This window comes from Megascapheus bottae, chromosome 3, assembly GCF_031878675.1.
Source record: "Megascapheus bottae isolate mThoBot1 chromosome 3, mThoBot2.hap1, whole genome shotgun sequence".
Taxonomy (NCBI): Eukaryota; Metazoa; Chordata; class Mammalia; order Rodentia; family Geomyidae; genus Megascapheus; species Megascapheus bottae.
In genome coordinates, this window is record NC_143511.1 from 721,516 (window position 1) to 738,479 (window position 16,964).

The 16,964-nt window shown below is 41.8% G+C and overlaps 1 protein-coding gene and 1 long non-coding RNA gene across 5 annotated transcripts in view; both read right to left on the minus strand.

Annotated features, from left to right (window-relative positions):
- Window positions 1-9,534, minus strand: part of Naa35 (N-alpha-acetyltransferase 35, NatC auxiliary subunit) — a 74,669-nt gene extending 65,135 nt beyond the window's left edge. For 2 of the 4 annotated variants that reach the window (XM_090329431.1, XM_090329430.1), the window contains exons 1-2: window positions 9,157-9,534; window positions 8,324-8,449 (exon numbers count right to left, since the gene is read on the minus strand). In XM_090329431.1, the coding sequence (XP_090185557.1) occupies window positions 8,324-8,444 (121 nt within the window). In that variant the 5' untranslated portion in view covers window positions 8,445-8,449; window positions 9,157-9,534. Of the gene's footprint in view, window positions 1-8,323; window positions 8,450-9,134 lie in introns of those variants that run through there. The other 2 variants (XM_090329432.1, XM_090329433.1) reach the window with 2 other exon arrangements.
- Window positions 9,535-14,398: 4,864 nt separating this feature from the next.
- On the minus strand, window positions 14,399-16,561 carry LOC150064763 (uncharacterized). Its single transcript, XR_016534715.1, has 2 exons — window positions 16,201-16,561; window positions 14,399-16,101 (listed from the first exon to the last, which is right to left on the minus strand). It is a non-coding gene; the product is annotated as an uncharacterized LOC150064763 (long non-coding RNA).
- Between the last annotated feature and the right edge of the window lie 403 nt (window positions 16,562-16,964).

Consider the following 16,964-nt stretch of genomic DNA (forward strand, 5'->3'; position numbering starts at 1 on the left):
TTTATCATCTGACCTCTCTCTATTCCAGGAATAGAATTTTATTTAAATAGTATACGAAACACTATTAATCAATGAGGATGCAACTTCAGGGCAGAGAACTTGCCTAGCATGCATGAAGCCCTGGCTTCCATCTCCAGCAACGTTAAAATACAAAAAAAAAAAAAAAAAACTTAGGAACAGTGTTCAGGAATGAACACTTACAATAAAGCAGCTGACTTCCACCACCATGACTATATTTCAGAATCAACTGGGGGAACTTCCCAAATCCAAAGTCAAGCTGCATTCCTAGCCTATTAAATCTACAAGGACCCTGGTGGTCTTAAAAAATACCACCAGAGTTTTCAATGTGTAGGTATAAGATAGGAATCACTGCTACAATAAGCTTAAGTATTGATGGCCAAATCCTGTCAGAGGTGGAAAGCAGTAGTTTGCAAAACTTTACCCAATCCTTGGAGCCAATTAGAAGTTAAACAACATGCATTTTTAAGTACTCATGAAGGTTTTTTTTTTCTTTTTATTTGTTGGCTTGAACTTCCAATTTTCTGGTAGTTAATTGGATATAAGAGTCTCATGGACTTTTTGTGCTGGGGCTGGCTTTGAATCGCCATCCTCAGATCTAAGCCTACTGACTGGCTAGGATTACAGGCGTGAGCCACCAGCACCCATCAAGTTATTTCAAGAAGTCATACCTCAGTTTGCAGAAAACGCACAGGAAGAGAAACTGTATAAATGGAACAACTGTGGAATGACCTTTACTAAGAATTCATGCCTCTGTACTTATAAAACACACAGGAGAGAGAAATCTCATTATTATAAGAATCGAATCGTGGAAAATCTTTCATCTGGAAGGCACATCTCAGTGTTTATCAGAGAAGTGATTCGCATAGAAGAAAAGTAGTGAACAGAACAAATGTTCAATGACTTTTAATCAGCCAAGAACATGGAAAGCATTGATTTCTCCACTACTCCCCTAAAGTCTCCCCCCCACTGTGTGGTTCATGCATTATAATGACATACTACATCCAGTTCAATTTTTGAATGGAAGATGCAATTCCACGTTTATTATAAAATCTGCACAAAAGTCAAATCTCTCTTAACACTTTTTTTTGGTGGGTCATGGAGGTTGAACTCTGGGCCTGGGCACGATCCCTGAGCTCTTCAGTTTAAGGCTACAACCTTACCCCATTCAACCACAGCCCCACTTCCCCTTTTCTAGTGATTAATTGGAGATAAGAGTCTCTTGGTCTTTAGGGGTCTTTACTACCCAGGCTGGCTGTGAAAGTCAATCCTTAGATCTCAGCCTCCTGAGTAGCTAGGATTACATGTGTGAGCCACCATGCCCGGCTTGTGTTAACAACTTTTATTCCCTTGTTAGTTCCTGAAACATTCAAAGAACACGGAAGGACACACAGTTGGGTATACATTTTCTTTGTGTGTTGGTACAAGTAAATATATTAATACATTTAAATTTTCTGTTTAAATTCTAATACACACACAATACCTTAATTTTAAAGAGTATACTGGGATGAATTTCTAGCCAATATTAACATACCCACACTGAACCAAGAGACCTACTCCAGCTAAAAAGACCTATTTTAAGCACTGAAATAGAAATGGCAATAAGAGACCTCCCATCCAAAAAAAGCCCAGGGCCAGAAGGATTCATAGCTGAATTCTATAAGGTCTTCAAAGCAGAGCTCACACCAATACTCCTCAAGCTCTTCAACGAAATTGAAAATGAAGGTTCTTTACCAAACTCATTCTATGAAGCCACTATAACCCTCATCCCAAAACCAGACAAATTCATCAAAGAAAGATAGCTATGGACCCATTTCTTTGATGAATATTGATGTAAAACTTCTCAACAAAATACTAGCCAACCGTCTTCAACAGCTCATCAAAAAAATATACACTATGATCAAACGAGATTCATCACAGGGAGGCAAAGTTGGTTCAACATACTCAAGTCAATTAATATAATTCAACACATCAACAGGAGCAAGGACAAGAATTACATGATTGTCTCAATAGATGCAGAAAAGGCATTTGACAAGATCCAACACCCCTTTATGCTAAAAGCTCTGGACAAACTAGGAATCCATGGAACATTCCTTAAAGGCTGTGTATGACAAACCCACAGCTAGCATTATACTTAATGGCGAAAAGCTAAAGCCATTCCCTCTAAAATCAGGAACGAGAAAAGGATCTCTCTCCACTCCTCTTTAACATAGTATTAGAATTCCTAGCCATGGCAATAAGGCAAGAAGCAAGTATAAAGGGGATCCAAATAGGGAAAGAGGAAATAAAACTTCCCCTCTTTGCAGATGACATGATCCTGTATTTAAAGAACCCTATAGACTCCACTCCCAAGCTGCTTGAGCTGATTCAAAACTTTGGCAAGGTAGCAGGGTGTAAAATTAACCCTCAGCAATCAGGAAAGCAACTCCTTTTTCAATAGCCTCAAAGAAAATAAAGTACCTAGGAATTATCTTAACTAAGAATGTAAAGGATTGAATCACTCCAAAACTAACCTCCAAAGTAACAACCATCCCATTAAAAAATGGGCCAAAGACTTAAAGAGAGTCTTCTCTGAAGAAGAAACAAAAATGGCCTGTAGACACATGAAGAAATGCTCAACATCTCTGGTCATAAAAGAAATGCAAATCAAAACAACTCTAAGATTCCACCTCACTCCAGCTAGAATGGCCAGGATCAGGAAAACGAATGACAACAGATGCTGGAGGGGATGTGGCCAGGAGGGATCACTACTACACTGTTGGGGGGAGTGCAAACTCGTTCAACCACTATGGAAAGCAGTGTGGCAGTGCCTCAAAAGGCTAAACACAGAACTCCCCTATGACCCAGCAATTCCACTACTCGGCATTTACCCAACCACCCAGAAACAAGGACATACTAAACCCACTAGCACAACAGTGTTCATTGCAGCACTATTCACCATAGCAAAGATATGGAACCAACCTAGATGTCCCTCAGTTGATGAGTGGATCAACAAGTTGTGGTATTTGTACACAATGGAATTCTATGCTGCTGTTAGAAAGAATGACATCACCCCATTTGCTAGGAAATGGAAAGACTTAGAAAAAATCATATTAAGTGAAGTAAGCCAGGCTCAATGGTTTCCCTCATTCGTCATAATCAGTAGAAACCTTGGGCTCTACTAGCAGAGATTTGCAATAGAGCAAAATCTTGATACATAAGGACATATAATGTGAAGCTAATTGAAAGGACCTCCAGGATAGTGAAACAAAAGCCATATAATGAATGATTGTTTTCCTTAATGTACTATGTTGTCTCTCATCTCCTTTGCTGTCCCTTGGTTATCTCATATTGGTATAGTATCTCACTTTGTTATCTGATATATTGAATTTATTTGTATTTGGAGATTTGAAATTTGATAGGGAAGGGGGGAAAACCAAGACGGGTGGGGGGTGGGGGGGGAGGGAAACGGGTACCAAGACATGTGAAAGGGTATCAATGTATGTGAATTAATGCATCTTCTATCTGGCAAATATCATGTAACCCTTTTACTAATTACAATAAAAAAATGGTAATAAAAAAATAAAATATGAAGTAAAAATCAACGTTAATAAATTCTTTAAAAAAAGAAAAAAAAAGAATGTAAAGGACCTTTTTGATGAAAACTTTAAAACCCTAAAAAAGGAAATTAAAGCAGAACTAAGGAAATGGATAAACCTCCCTAGCTCCTGGATTGGAAAAATCAACATTGTGAAAATGGCAATCTTGCCAAGGGCTATCTACAAATTCAATGCAATACCCATCAATATCCCAATGTCATTCTTTAAAAAAAATAGAGGCAATCCCAAATTTCATGTAGAATAACAAAAGACCCCCGTATAGCAAAAACAATTCTTAGCAGAAAACAGCGCAGGAGGAATTTCAATACCAAACTTTAGACTCTATTACAGAGCTATAGTAACCAAAACAGCTTGGTACGGGCATAAGAGCAGGCCTGAGGACCAATGGAATAGAACTGAGGACCCAGATATTAACCCACAGACCTATGGCCCTTAATCTTTGATAAGGGAGCCAAAAAGATAGAATGGAAGAAAGACAGCCTCCTCAACACGTGGTGCTGGCAGAACTGGTTAAGCACCTGCAGAAAACTAAAGTTGGATCCTGTTTTGTCACCCTGTACCAGGGGGAAAAGGGGGAGAAGGGGAGGAGGAGGAGAAGGGGAGAAGGGAGGGGAGAAAGGAAGAAGGGAGGGGAGAAGAGGAGGAGAGGAGAAGGGGGGAAGGGGGAGGAGGGAGGGGAAGAAGGGAGAGGAGAAAAGGGGGAAGGGGAGAACGGGGGGGGGGGGATAGGAGAGGTATTACAGACTGTCATGGCATCTTAGAATATCTTTTTCTTAAAAATAATGAACTATAGCTTTTTTTTTTGTTTTCGGTTTTGCCAGTCCTGGGCTTGAGCTCAGGGCCTAAGCACTGTCCTTGGACTTTGTCAAGACTAGAGCTCTATCACTTGAACCTCAGCACCATTTCCGGCTTTTTTCTATGTATGTGGTACCAAGGAATCAAATCCGGATCTTTGTGCATGCAAGGCAAGCACTCTATCACTAGGCCAAACTCCCCGCAACTATAACTTTCGATGGAGTTTGGGTATGTAGTAGTGCTAATCACTTAGGGCACAGATCATTTTCCTAAAGAAATATAATTAAATCATAGAGGAAAAAAAGATGCAAATAGGCAACAATGAAAATGCGTTTTTGCCATCTCATAAAGGGGAAGATTATTTGCAAACTGGTGCAATAAATTACCGAATAGATTTCAACATGTATATTTCAAGTGATGAATAAGTTCCCAGCAAGGATCCTTATGAAGATCCTAACTAATCTATTATACCTGTAATCTACTGTCACTGCAAAAATTATATTTAAGAGGAAAATTAACATTTATACCAAGATAACAGTGCCCAACTGAATGTATGAAACTACCTTTAATCTCTCAAAGTTTTATTAAAACAAGGATTTTTCTTTTTAAAGAACATCAAGTCAAAAGAAGAGGAAAAACAGGAATAAATATAAAACTGAGAAACTCAGAAAGTCCAATTATAAGAAACTTAAATCCTAAAGCCAGACTGGTAAAAAAAACATTTGAAAGAAATCTGAACTGCCTACTTGCTTTTGAAGGTAAAGGCAACTAAGTACTAAATTATGAAGAACTGACTAACAGAACAGATTTTGTCTATAATTCTCAGATAACCAGAGGCACTATTAATCAAGTGTGGTTATAAAGAAATGTCCTCAAGGAAGTTGCATTATACATGGGTTATACACAAGAAAATACTAAAAATGACCCACAAGAGTGAAAAGACACCCCAGGCTGATGATGAACCCAAGTTGTACACCTGATACAAGCATGATATCCTACTTGTGGCTCTCGCCTGTAATTCCAGGTACTTATCAAAGCCAGCCTGAGCAGTAATGACACTTATCCCCAATACATCATTCAGAAGAAGCTGGAAGTGGAACTGTGGTTCAAGTGGTAGAGTGCTAGCCTAGTCCTGAGTTCAAGCCCCAAGATTGGCAGGAAGGAAGGAAGGAAGGAAGGAAGGAAGGAAGGAAGGAAGGAAGGAAGGAAGGAAGGGAGGGGGAGAGAGAGAGAGAGAGAGAGAGAGAGAGAGAGAGAGAGAGAGAGAGAGAGAGAGGGAGGGAGGGAGGGAGGGAGGGAGGGAGGGAGGGAGGGAGGGAGAGGGAGGGAGGGAGGGAGGGAGGGAGAAGAAAACGAGAAAGCCAGCCAGCTAGCTTCTCAAAGGTTATATTCTCTGTCCATCTCAATATACCAGTATATATCATGTGTTAGACTTTCAACAAAAAATTAGAAGTAAAAAGAGGGCCTATCTCAAACCAAACACTTTACACACCCAAATTAGTGGTATTTCTATAAAGTAGAAGTTTTCAAAAGAAAACTAAGATCAGATTAACCTACCTAAACCTAAGGTTAACTGAGCTAACAAGAGGCATATCTGACTGCCCTTACCTGGCAAAAAAAAAAAGGTAGGGTTTTTTTGCTGTTGTTGATTTACTATTACTACGAAAATATGCAATCCTACTCATTGTCCAACAAATCAAGAATTCAATCTTCACACAAGCTTAAACTAAGCACAGAGCAAACAAAAATGGCAGTGATACTACTAAAGACTATCTACTGAAAACCGTTCTACTGCCAAGCACAATAAATGCTCCCTAAAACAAAACTCATTTCACTCTGGGTAAAAATAGTTTATCTCAATCTAGAATAATCTCTACATCTTCATTCATAAAAACCATAGTCTCTCCCCTTTAAGGCCCAATTCAAGCCACATTTTTTTTTCCTCTACTTAGGTTCATAATGACAGTACTCCAATAGAGAACACTTTAAAGTCAATGCAAGATAAAGAGGCTTGCAGCACTTGTTTTACAACTTGGAAGCACAAAACTAGACTGTAATTTCTTTTTCTTTTCTTCAGGCATATGTGGGCAACTTCCAGGAAAATGTTGTTCCTACTCTCTTACTGAGGCATACTTTAATTAGACAGGCATTTCAAACAGGAAAAGGGAGGCAAATTTATCATTTTGCTTATTCTCAGCTGGCTCCCCATCTGCTACCTTAAGCTGCTCCAATCTTTATTCCTCTCCTTCACAGCATTATTCAAACATAGCCACTACATTTTTACCCCAGATTCCAACCTTGGGAATAGAAGCCATCAGGTATGTAATCACTGATCATGCCTCCCCAGCTATGCAGAATTAAACCTGATTATCTTCATCATCTTAATACCAGTTCTTTCTACTCCAGTGTGTACCTATGCTTTTCTCCATGGCCTTGACTCCATCTTTCCATGGAAGCTCAAGCTCTCAATTTATTCTTTTCTCTTTTCTGTTTTATCTCTCCCTAATGCTCTTTAGCAAATAACTACAAACATGCTCATTTCTCCAATCACTTATTTCCATTTACTGCTGTTTTGTGTTTGTTAATAGAGAAAGGTTCTAATATGGCCAAAGATGGTCTTCTGGGGCTCAAGTGGAACTCATGCCTTCGATTCCTGAGTAACCAAGACTATATCCATGTGTTACCCTGCCTACCTATTCTCAAACACAGATTGGACTTACAATGTGCCAGGCACTACACTATGTGCTAGGGTTACGGACATAATCTCTACTCTCCTACAACTCCTATTAGAGTGGGTAAGATTGACAAAATACTTTCTGACACACTATTCTGAACACAATAAAACATGATGATACAACTGAGGGTGTAATTGAAGAGGTGAATGGAGGAGAAAATCTGAGTGCAGTAGTTGTTTTGAAGGTCTTATTGGGGAAGTAATATTTAAGCAAGAGAATAATTATCACATAAAAGCACAGAACAAAGCAACTGAAGACAAAGAAAGCAAAACAGGCAAAGGCCTTAACAAACCTCCTTGGTATGAAGTAAGTAGGACCTACGAGTGGAATGGTATAAAAATGAGATCTGAGGGGTGGGAGTTTGACCTAGTGTTAGAGTGCTTGCCTAGCATGCATGAAGTACTGGGATTGATTCCTTGGTACCACATACATAGAAAAAGCTGGAAGTGATACTGTGGCTCAAGTGGTAGAGCTCTAGCCTTGAGAAAGTCCAAGGACAGTGCTCAGGCCCTGAGTTCAAGCCCCAAGACTGGCAAAATAGAACCCAAAAAAAATGAGATCTGAATCAAAAATCAAGCAAAAGGTGTTATAAAACTAAAGGAAATAACTCTGAATATTTATTCTACCTCCAAGAAGAAACCTCTGCAGGACCTTAGGCAGAGAATACCAGGAGATGACCATTTTCAAAAGCACTTTCAAATACATAAAAGTATTTTTAGCTGGGTGAGGTGGCTCATGCCTGTAATCCTAGCTACTCAGGAGGCTAAGATCTGAGAATCCAGGTTCAAAGCCAGCCTGGACACTCAACAAGGGGAATTACCTCCTAGAAAACAGGAAGTAGAACTGTGGCTAAAGGAGTAGGGCGTAGCCTTGAGCTGAAGAGCTCAGGGACTGCGCCCAGTAGTTGAAGACCCATGTCCCAGTTCCCCCTCCCCCAAAAAACGTATTTTTAGTCAATGTAATGTGCACTGCCTATTAGAATTTACTATGATGTAATCTTTACCCTATTATCTTTTAAAGAATTAATATAACTGGTTTCACCTGAAAGTTAAAATTAGAGGGAAGAGATTAAGAGTTTATTAACAATAATAAACTACACCTGTTTGGTTTTGTTTTTAAGGATCTAGGTAAGTTTGCTTTCCCTTTTCAATATTTTAAATGAAAATCCAAACTCACCTCGACAGGCTTCTTCAAAATCTTGAGTTATGTCCACCCAGTTCGTACTGCCTTTCTCCATTTTTTCAGGGACACTGAGCTCCCAACTTGAATCATCCTCGACAGAGGCTTTCATAACCATTATGCCTGTAAAATGGTGTCAGAGAGGATATAGCTTTCAAGGCAGGAGTATTTACAAAAAAACAAAAACCTTTACTCAACTCTTTAAGCAGAACTCGTGTAAGAAAAGGGACGGTACTGAAAAATAGAATACCTACTTAGTAAATTAGATTTCACGTTCATTAACACTGATGCATCTCACATACCGTTTGACAAGACTCGGGTTTGCTTTCCAAATAGTTATGTGAAAAAAACAATCGTTTGCCACCCACCAAAAAAAAAAAAAAAAAAAAAAGACAAACGACTTCTAAGCCAGGCTCTGGTGGCTCACACCTGTATCCAAGCTACTCAGAAGAACGAGTTCTGGGGATTGAGGTTCAAAGCCAGCCCCGGCAGAAAACCGAAAGTGGAGCTGTGGCTCAAGGTGGTAGAGCACTAGCCTTGAACAAAAAAAGAGTTCAGGGTCAGTGCCCAAGCCCTGTGTTCAAGCCCCACGACCACCTCCCCACAAGTAACCCGAATGTCAGTGACCCCAACTTTCAATACTACCCAGAAACGACCAAGGCATTATTTAGGGTGCTCTCAATGCTCGGCACCCTGGGCCACAACTTACACCGGTCAAGGTACTTGGACCAATCTCCCCGGGACCGGGACCCCAGACATAACCTCGGGAGAGGGGGAAGGCCCAAAGCTCCCTAGTAGTCTCACCCACCCCGCTCGCGTCGGGGGCTCACCGGCGGCGGGGACCCGCTCCACGTCCCCTCGCTCCGGCCAGAAGGGGCCTGCCCAGGCCCCAAAGGGCGCGGTAGCAAGGACGACGGCTGTGGTCGTGCGGGAAGGAGGGCGGACGGCGCTCGGCACCGGGTCGTTACGCTGTGGTAGCGGGCCTGACGGGGGCCTCAGCGCTCGGTGGGAACCGCAGAGCACCCGGGTCCTACGTGGAGCGAAGCGGGAAGATGGGAGCCGCAGAAGTACTTGGCGTCCCCAGGGTCCGCTGAACGAGGGGGGACGCGGCTCTCGGACACGAGAACCAGGCGGATAGCTGATGGCCCTGGGATCCGCCCCTTCCTGGACACGCCCATTACAAGGAGGTAGAGGGTGGGAAACAAAGGTGGCTTCCGGTGTCGCTTCCCTAGAATCTCGCGAGAAGAAATCACGCGCCCCTCCCCCCCATCCGCCCAACGATAGCAAGGTCGTGGAAGGGGGATTGACCGAGAAGCAGGAAGTATTCAGACTAAGGGAGGAACAAGTCGCGAGTATTGCTTGTACGCACGCGCGTGGTGGGGGGGCGGGGCGGGCCGAGAGGGGCGGGACGGCGGTGTCTGGGTGAGGCTATTTCCATATTGTGGGCAGTGCTTGGTGTCGCTGCTTGTCCGGCAAGTAGATAGGGCCCTCCTTTTTTTCCAGGAGCTGCTGAGACCTCAGGTCTCCTTGCCAGGAAGCCTCGCGTGGGGACCCTGGGGACGCCCCTCTGGACTGGCAGGAACCCGGGCTGCAGGCTTGATTCATTGCTGATTTCTTGGGCTGTAGGGCACAACTTTTAACAGTATAAACTTGGATAAATTATGTAACTTCTTTTATAAATCAAAGGTGGGAAATACTACCTGCCTCAAAGGGTTAGGGAAAATAAATGAGAAAAATACGAAAGTTGCTAGCATAATACATTGTCCATAGCAGTTACTTAGTATTGATTGTTGGTATTACTAGCTTCCACCTATTGGCTAACATACAATGAATAGTGTTGAATGCTTGTCTTTGTGTTGTAGAAAGATCACTGTAGTTGGGGGTAGAGAATCAGATATTCCAGAGTTAAGAAAAATATTTTCTAATTTTAGAGTAATCTAAGTGAGATTTGATGCTGTTAGGCCATTCCTTGGCACAGACAGTATTTACATGTCTTTATTTCCATAATCCAGACTTTTTAAAGTATCCTGCTATGAAAGCATTTGCTCTGGGAATCTTGAAAATCTGTGACATTGCAAGGGAAAAGTTAATAAAGTTGCGCTTTTTAAAGTAAGATTATGTTAAAGGAATTATTGAAGTTTGTTGGCCACCTTTTTTCATCATGGTGTACTTCAATCATTTTGATACCTATTTTTTTTGGGGTCTGGAGTTTGATCTGAGGAGGTCATACTGCTAGACAGGTGCTCTACCCCCGACCTCTTGCTCTCACTCTAGCTCTTTGCCAATCCTGCGGCTTACCACTTGAACTACAGCACCACTTTAGGCTTTTTCTGTTTATGTGGTCCTGAGGAATCAAACCCAGGCTTCATGCTTGCTAAGCAAGCACTTTAAGCCACATTCCCAGCCCAGTGCTCTACCTCTTGAGTCATACCTCCTATCCTAAGAGCCAGTCTTCAAACTGTGTTATACCAGGTATGGTGGTATCATATCTATTGGGCTGAGGGAGGAGGATCAAAGTTCAAGGTCAATGAGAGCTACATTGCTGATGTGGTATATATGTCCTGGCTTCTGGGAAATGGAAGCAATGAATATTGGCTAAAGGTATCTAGTTCTATTCAAGTTCTGCATTTTAGAATAAATGAAAATAAATATTTGGATTTCTATGTATATTCGTGTGAGAAAATTTCTTTCCCTATATGTAATCTAGGACATAAAATATCCATATTTTATCTATAAAACTTTTTTAAATGATGGTATTTAATCTTGGAAATGATGCAGTACATTGGCACTTTAATTTTTTTGCTTGTAGAAATGCATGAACACAGCTGTTTTGGAGGAGAATTTTACAACATATATATATACATACACACACACACACACACACACACACACACACACACTAGGCATCTTAAACACGTCTGTATTATTTTACTCTATCCATTTACTCTTTCCTCTCTAGAACTCTACCTGAGATAATTACAAATGTGGACACTATACCTAAACACATTAGTAAGCTTTTTAGTAGTGAATACTGCCATCATTGGGGTTAGGGTTTAAATAAATTATGAATAAACAATGAATATGCAGCATTCAGTCAAGTAACAGGGCCTGAGCACTGTCCTTGGGCTTTCTCAAGGCTAGCACTGTACCACTTGAGCCACAACACGACGTCTGGCTTTTCCTAAGTATGTGGGTACCAAAGAACCAAACCTGGGTCTTCATGCATGCTAAGCAAGCACTCTACCACTAGGGCAAACTCCCAGCCCAAACCTAACCTTTAGAAACCTTCAGGTATGAATTCCCCCATCATTTCTCTCCAGCTGAGTGTTACACCTGCTGCCATCACCATCCTAACACCAGCTTTTCCTATCCCAGTGTGTTCCTCTGCTTCCCTGCAAATTAACCTAACTGCAATGATCTTAATCTCATTTTCTCTTGAGCTCTCACTTCATATTTTTTCTTCTATGTCTCTTTCTCTCCAAAATACAAACATGCTCATTACTCCAATGATTGGTTTCCATTTATTGCTGTTTTTGTGTCCTTGTTAATAAAGTTCTAAATCTATTGCCAAGGACAGTCTTCTGGGCTTAAGTGGTCCCTATGCCTTAGATTCCTGCATAGCTAGGATTATATCCACATGGATCCTGCCTACATATTCCCACTTATTGGCCTTACTATGTACTAGGCACTGCAGACTTCATCTCCACCTCCATCCTCACCCCATACAGTTTCTATTAGAGCTGGTCAAGCTGATGCACAGTTATAATTTCTGATAAATGACTCTAAAGACAAGAAAACATGATCTAAGTAACTAACTAAAGACTAGGACACAAAATAATGCACAGGCCTCCAAACCACCTTGGGATGACATGAAAAGGACCCTGAGAGTGGAACCGGTGGAGTAATAGTACAAAAATCAGGTCTGAGGAGCCTGGACTGGCAAAAAATAAAATAAAAATAAAAAACCCAGGTCTGAGTAGTAGTCAAGGACAAGGTCTTATAAAACCTTGGAAAAGCAGTCTCCAATAAGAAGCCACTACAGGACCTTAGGTCCTGGCAAATTGACTGTTTTCAAACTTGACAGAAAAGTATTTGTCAACAAAATGAGCATTGCCAGTTAGAAATTACCATCATGCTCTCTTTAACCAGTTACTTTTTAGCTAGAAGAATGTAATAGTTTTCTCACCATCTGTTGACATCAAATGAACATTTAGAGGACAGAGATGTTGATTAGCATTGCCTCGCACACGTATCAAGTTTACAGACCAAAGAGATGTTTAGAAAACATTTTCAAGATTTAAAACTTCAAATCCAAAAATCCCACTCTTCTGGACAGTCTTCTTCAAAATACTGATCTATGACCCACCCAGCTTATAGTGCTTTTATCCATTATCCATGTTTTCAAGGACACTGAGCTCCAGCCCCAATCATCATCATCATCATCTTCATTATCATCAGCGGCAGCGGCAGCGGCAGCTTTCATACCATTATGCCTATAAAATTAACACTGGTGGGCCGGGAGTTTGGCCTAGTGGTCAAAGTGCTTGCCTAGCATGCATGAAGACCCGGGTTCAATTCCTCGGTACCACATACATAGAAAAAAGCCAGAAGTGGTGCTGAGGCTCAAGTGGTAGAGCTCTAGCCTTGAGAAAGTACAAGGACAGTGCTCAGGCCCTGAGCTCAAGCCCAGGACTGGCAAAAAAAAAAATTAACACTGGTTAGAAAGAGGTAGATTTTGTGGCAGGACTGGTGTTAGAGGATATAGATTTGGGGGCAGGAGTATTTACGTAACTGAAGAACTAAGCAGAACTCTAAGTCAGAGAATTGTGGTATAAAAAGGAATTAAAAAAATAAAAACTACAGCTAGTGGAATTAAATTTCACTTTAATGCTCATGTAGTAACAGACCACTACTTGCCAGGACTGAAATTGGCCTTCTACCAGTTAAGGGAGGAGGGAAAAAAAAGCCATTCCATCTTTCTGGTCTTTTTTTTGTTGTTAGTTGGTTGTGGGACTTGAACTCTGGGTACTGTCCCTAAGCTCTTCAGCTCAAGGCTATTACTTGAGTCACAGAGCCACTTAACTGGAGATAAGAGTTTCATGTACTTTCGTGCCGGATTGGCTTTGAACTGGGACTCAGATTTCAACCTCCTGAGTAGCTAGGATTACAAGCATGAGCCACTGGTGCCCGGCTCTTTCTGGTCTTAAAGAACAAAAACAGCTACTGCAACTTCTGACTACACAGAAATCACCAAGACTTCAGATCCCGAGTCACAATTTACTGAAGTCAAGCCTTCACCTGCACAAGTCTTGGGCCAACCTCACCAGACATGGTACCCAAAGCACAGCCTCCCTGCAAGGTGAAAGGACAAAGCCTTCTAGAGTCCCACTAGCCTGGCACAAGGCCAGGATCTGACCGATCTGTGTCAGTATTTCTCTGCCCAAGGCAGGTAGCACCAACCATAGCACGGGGTCTGAGTCCTGCAGTGCCTGGCACAGCAGGAGCCTCCACCTGCCAGAGCACCAAAAAGTCCAGTGCTCAAACCTCATACACGAGGTGGTGGAGGGGGCACCTGGAGTTTACTGGGCCTGCATCAAATGTGGAGCCTGGGCCTATCAGACCTGTGAGCCAGGAGGTCCCAGAGATTCCAGAAGAGGGGCTACTTACCATCTTCTCCTGTAGTCACCCAGGGAAAAAGGCACTGCCCAGACCAAGCAACCCTATCGCTGCTACTGCAGCAGCCTCCATCCCTGCATACCCAGGCAGATACATGCAAGCATACAAGCACCTGCTTCACGTTGCCTCCCTTACTCAGGGTATGTTATCTTTCACACCCCCTCCAGCCTCACTGCCACTGTCACACCACCATTAGGTGGAGAATTAGAGCCAGAGGGGTGAGGTCGTTCAAGCAAGAATGTATTTTAGCAGTAAAAAAGATATGAAATCAAAGAATCTCGAAATTTTCTTGAAAAGTTTTTATGGTTGTTCAGTGTTACCCCAAAGCAAAAACTGCCCTAATGTGAAACAGACCATTAAAAAGAGAAATGAATTGTTAGGCAACAGTTCGTTAAATGTTTATTAAGCATTTTTATTAAAGACATTTTGTTTTGTATGCATTCAATATACTTGCACAAATTAACTATTCCAATGAATACTTGGAAAAGAAAATAAGAAAAAGTAAAAAACAGGATAGCAGAGTGGCACAGCGGAGGCATCTTGGCTCATAAAAATAAAAGAAAAAAATGAACTAGAATGTCAAAAAAAATCTAAAGACAGCAATAATGACCAAACAATAGCAGACCAAACAATAGCAATCTTAGACTAAAAATAAAAACGAACAATAAAAACGAATGTAAATTAGGAAACAAACTAAAAGAATACAAAGGATAAAAGACAGACTTGATTATTTGAAAAAAATGAAGATATGTCAAACGATAATGACCAAAAATTAAAGCAATAGAAAATGACCAAAAATTAAAGCAATAGAAAATGGTGCAAATTAATAGAAACTAAAAGGATAAAAGAAACAGGCTTGACTATTTAAAAGTAAAAAAAAACAAACCATGATTGACATTTGCACCAAATAACTGATTCAATCTAAATAAAACAAAAGCAATGGAAAATAGAACAGAAATTAATGAAATAGTAACCAAAGTGAATGAAATAGTAACTAAGAGACACCAAAGATAAAAAACATTAAAAGTAAAAAAACCCAAAAACCTGAAAAAGACCAAATAATAATGAGCATTTGCATCAAATAACTTTGAACTTCTTCAGTCTAAAAAATAGAAACTAATAAAATACAATACAAAGAACATAAGAAAGAAGTAAAAACAAAAAAAATGCCTGACAGAAAAGAAACTAAACAGCACTAGAAAAAAAAAAAAAGGAAATGGTTGAAGGAGAGCTGTTCCACAGTTGGAATACAGCTGGTTGGGTGCTCCAGGGTTCTGGAGTCACAGGAAACCCAGGATGTGGTCGTAGGAGACTGTAGGAAATTGCAGGAGAGCTGTTACATGGGTGGAACTACGCTGGACATTGTAGGAGCCTCACACACTGGTATAGCTGAAGACCCAGGATGTGGTCACATAGTCCCAGTATGGGGTGGCAGGAGACGGCAGGGCACTGAAGGAGACCTGCTCCATGGTTAGCTGGTTGGGCCGAGGTCACAGGAGAGCTGCTGATTTTGCTTTGGAGGACAACCCGTTGAATGCTAATGTTGTTGATCCATTCTGGGTGGCAGGAAAGCTGCTCTGGCATAGCAGGAGACCTGTCTAGTGTCACAGGATTGCTATTCAGTGGTCCAAGGACAGCTGATCTGTCATTGGAGGAGATCCATTCTGGGGTCATAGGCGATTCAATGTGCCATTAGTATTGGTCTGGCATTGAAGGATAGCTGATTTGGCACAGGATGAATCCACATGGGCTTGAAGAGAACAGTTCGGGCCTCACTGGCTAAAATGGATAGGTTCAGGCATTATTGGCTAAGAGAGAACAGTTGACATGTTAAGGCAGCACCTTTATACTCTTCTGGGGAGTAGTGGTGACAGTATCAGTGGAGCTGTTGGGCTTGAATGCTTGGAGGACAGGGCCACGATGCCTGGCACTCAAGTGTGGTCTGACTCAACTGATCCCTTAGATTTGCTGGGGTTGACTTTCCTAGAGGGAGGCAAGTGGAAAGGACTTGCTCTGAAGAGGTTCATGTTGAATTGCTCCAGGGGACTGATTCCCTGAGGTCAGAGTAGGATTGGCTTGCCCAGAGGAGATGATTTACCCTGGGAAAAAGGAAGGAGGGTGTTGGAGACCATTGCTTTCAGCCTCCTGAGGAATAAGATTATGAGATGGCACCTGGCAGCTCGCTAATGAGTCAGTACCTGCTGGCCAGGAAGTTTCTTTGCATTTGTTGATTTGTTTCTTCCGTGCTTGTGAATAGAGTAGATCGCTAGATTTCTTCCAGGTTTGTTTGCTGCTTTGCAGATGACCTTTACTGTGATTGGCTGCTTAAGGATACAAATAGTGTGGGGTTTGCGGGGAAGAAGGAGAAGGGAGAAAAGACAAAGAAGGGAGGGGAGAGAGGAGAGAGGCAGAGAAGAAAGGAGAGAGGAATAAACGACCTCTGCTTGCAGCAATTTGAGTCTGTGATTATTCCCAGTACGCCTTCGAAGTGACGTGTAGTTGCGGCGGGCAGCGACAGGAGGGGACTGGCTTGCCTGTAAAGGGACAAGATGTAGGAAAATTGGCTCGGAGGACTATGACTACAAGTGCAGTGGCCAGAGGAGTGCTTTCCAGACACCACTCAAGGATGTTGTCTGAAGGAGAGTCCCTAAGCATGGCCATGCTCTGATAAGGTTTGCTCTAAAAGGCTTGCTGGGTACAGCCACCAAAAGAAAAAATGCATACATTATATTTCGAGATATTCAGAGATTCCATATGAAAGAGCTGCTTGGTAGCTAGTGAAAAGCCTTCAAAAAGGGCACTTACAGACACTGCATCTTGGGGACTTGAAGGAAATAAGTGTTCTGCCAAGTCATTTGACTGGCCAAGAGTTCTTCACCCAGCCAGAAACCTTTGTCCTAAGTGAGCTCCTAGTGAGACAGTGTCTCTTGGGGGACAGAGGCGACTTGTTCCACCCATTTGG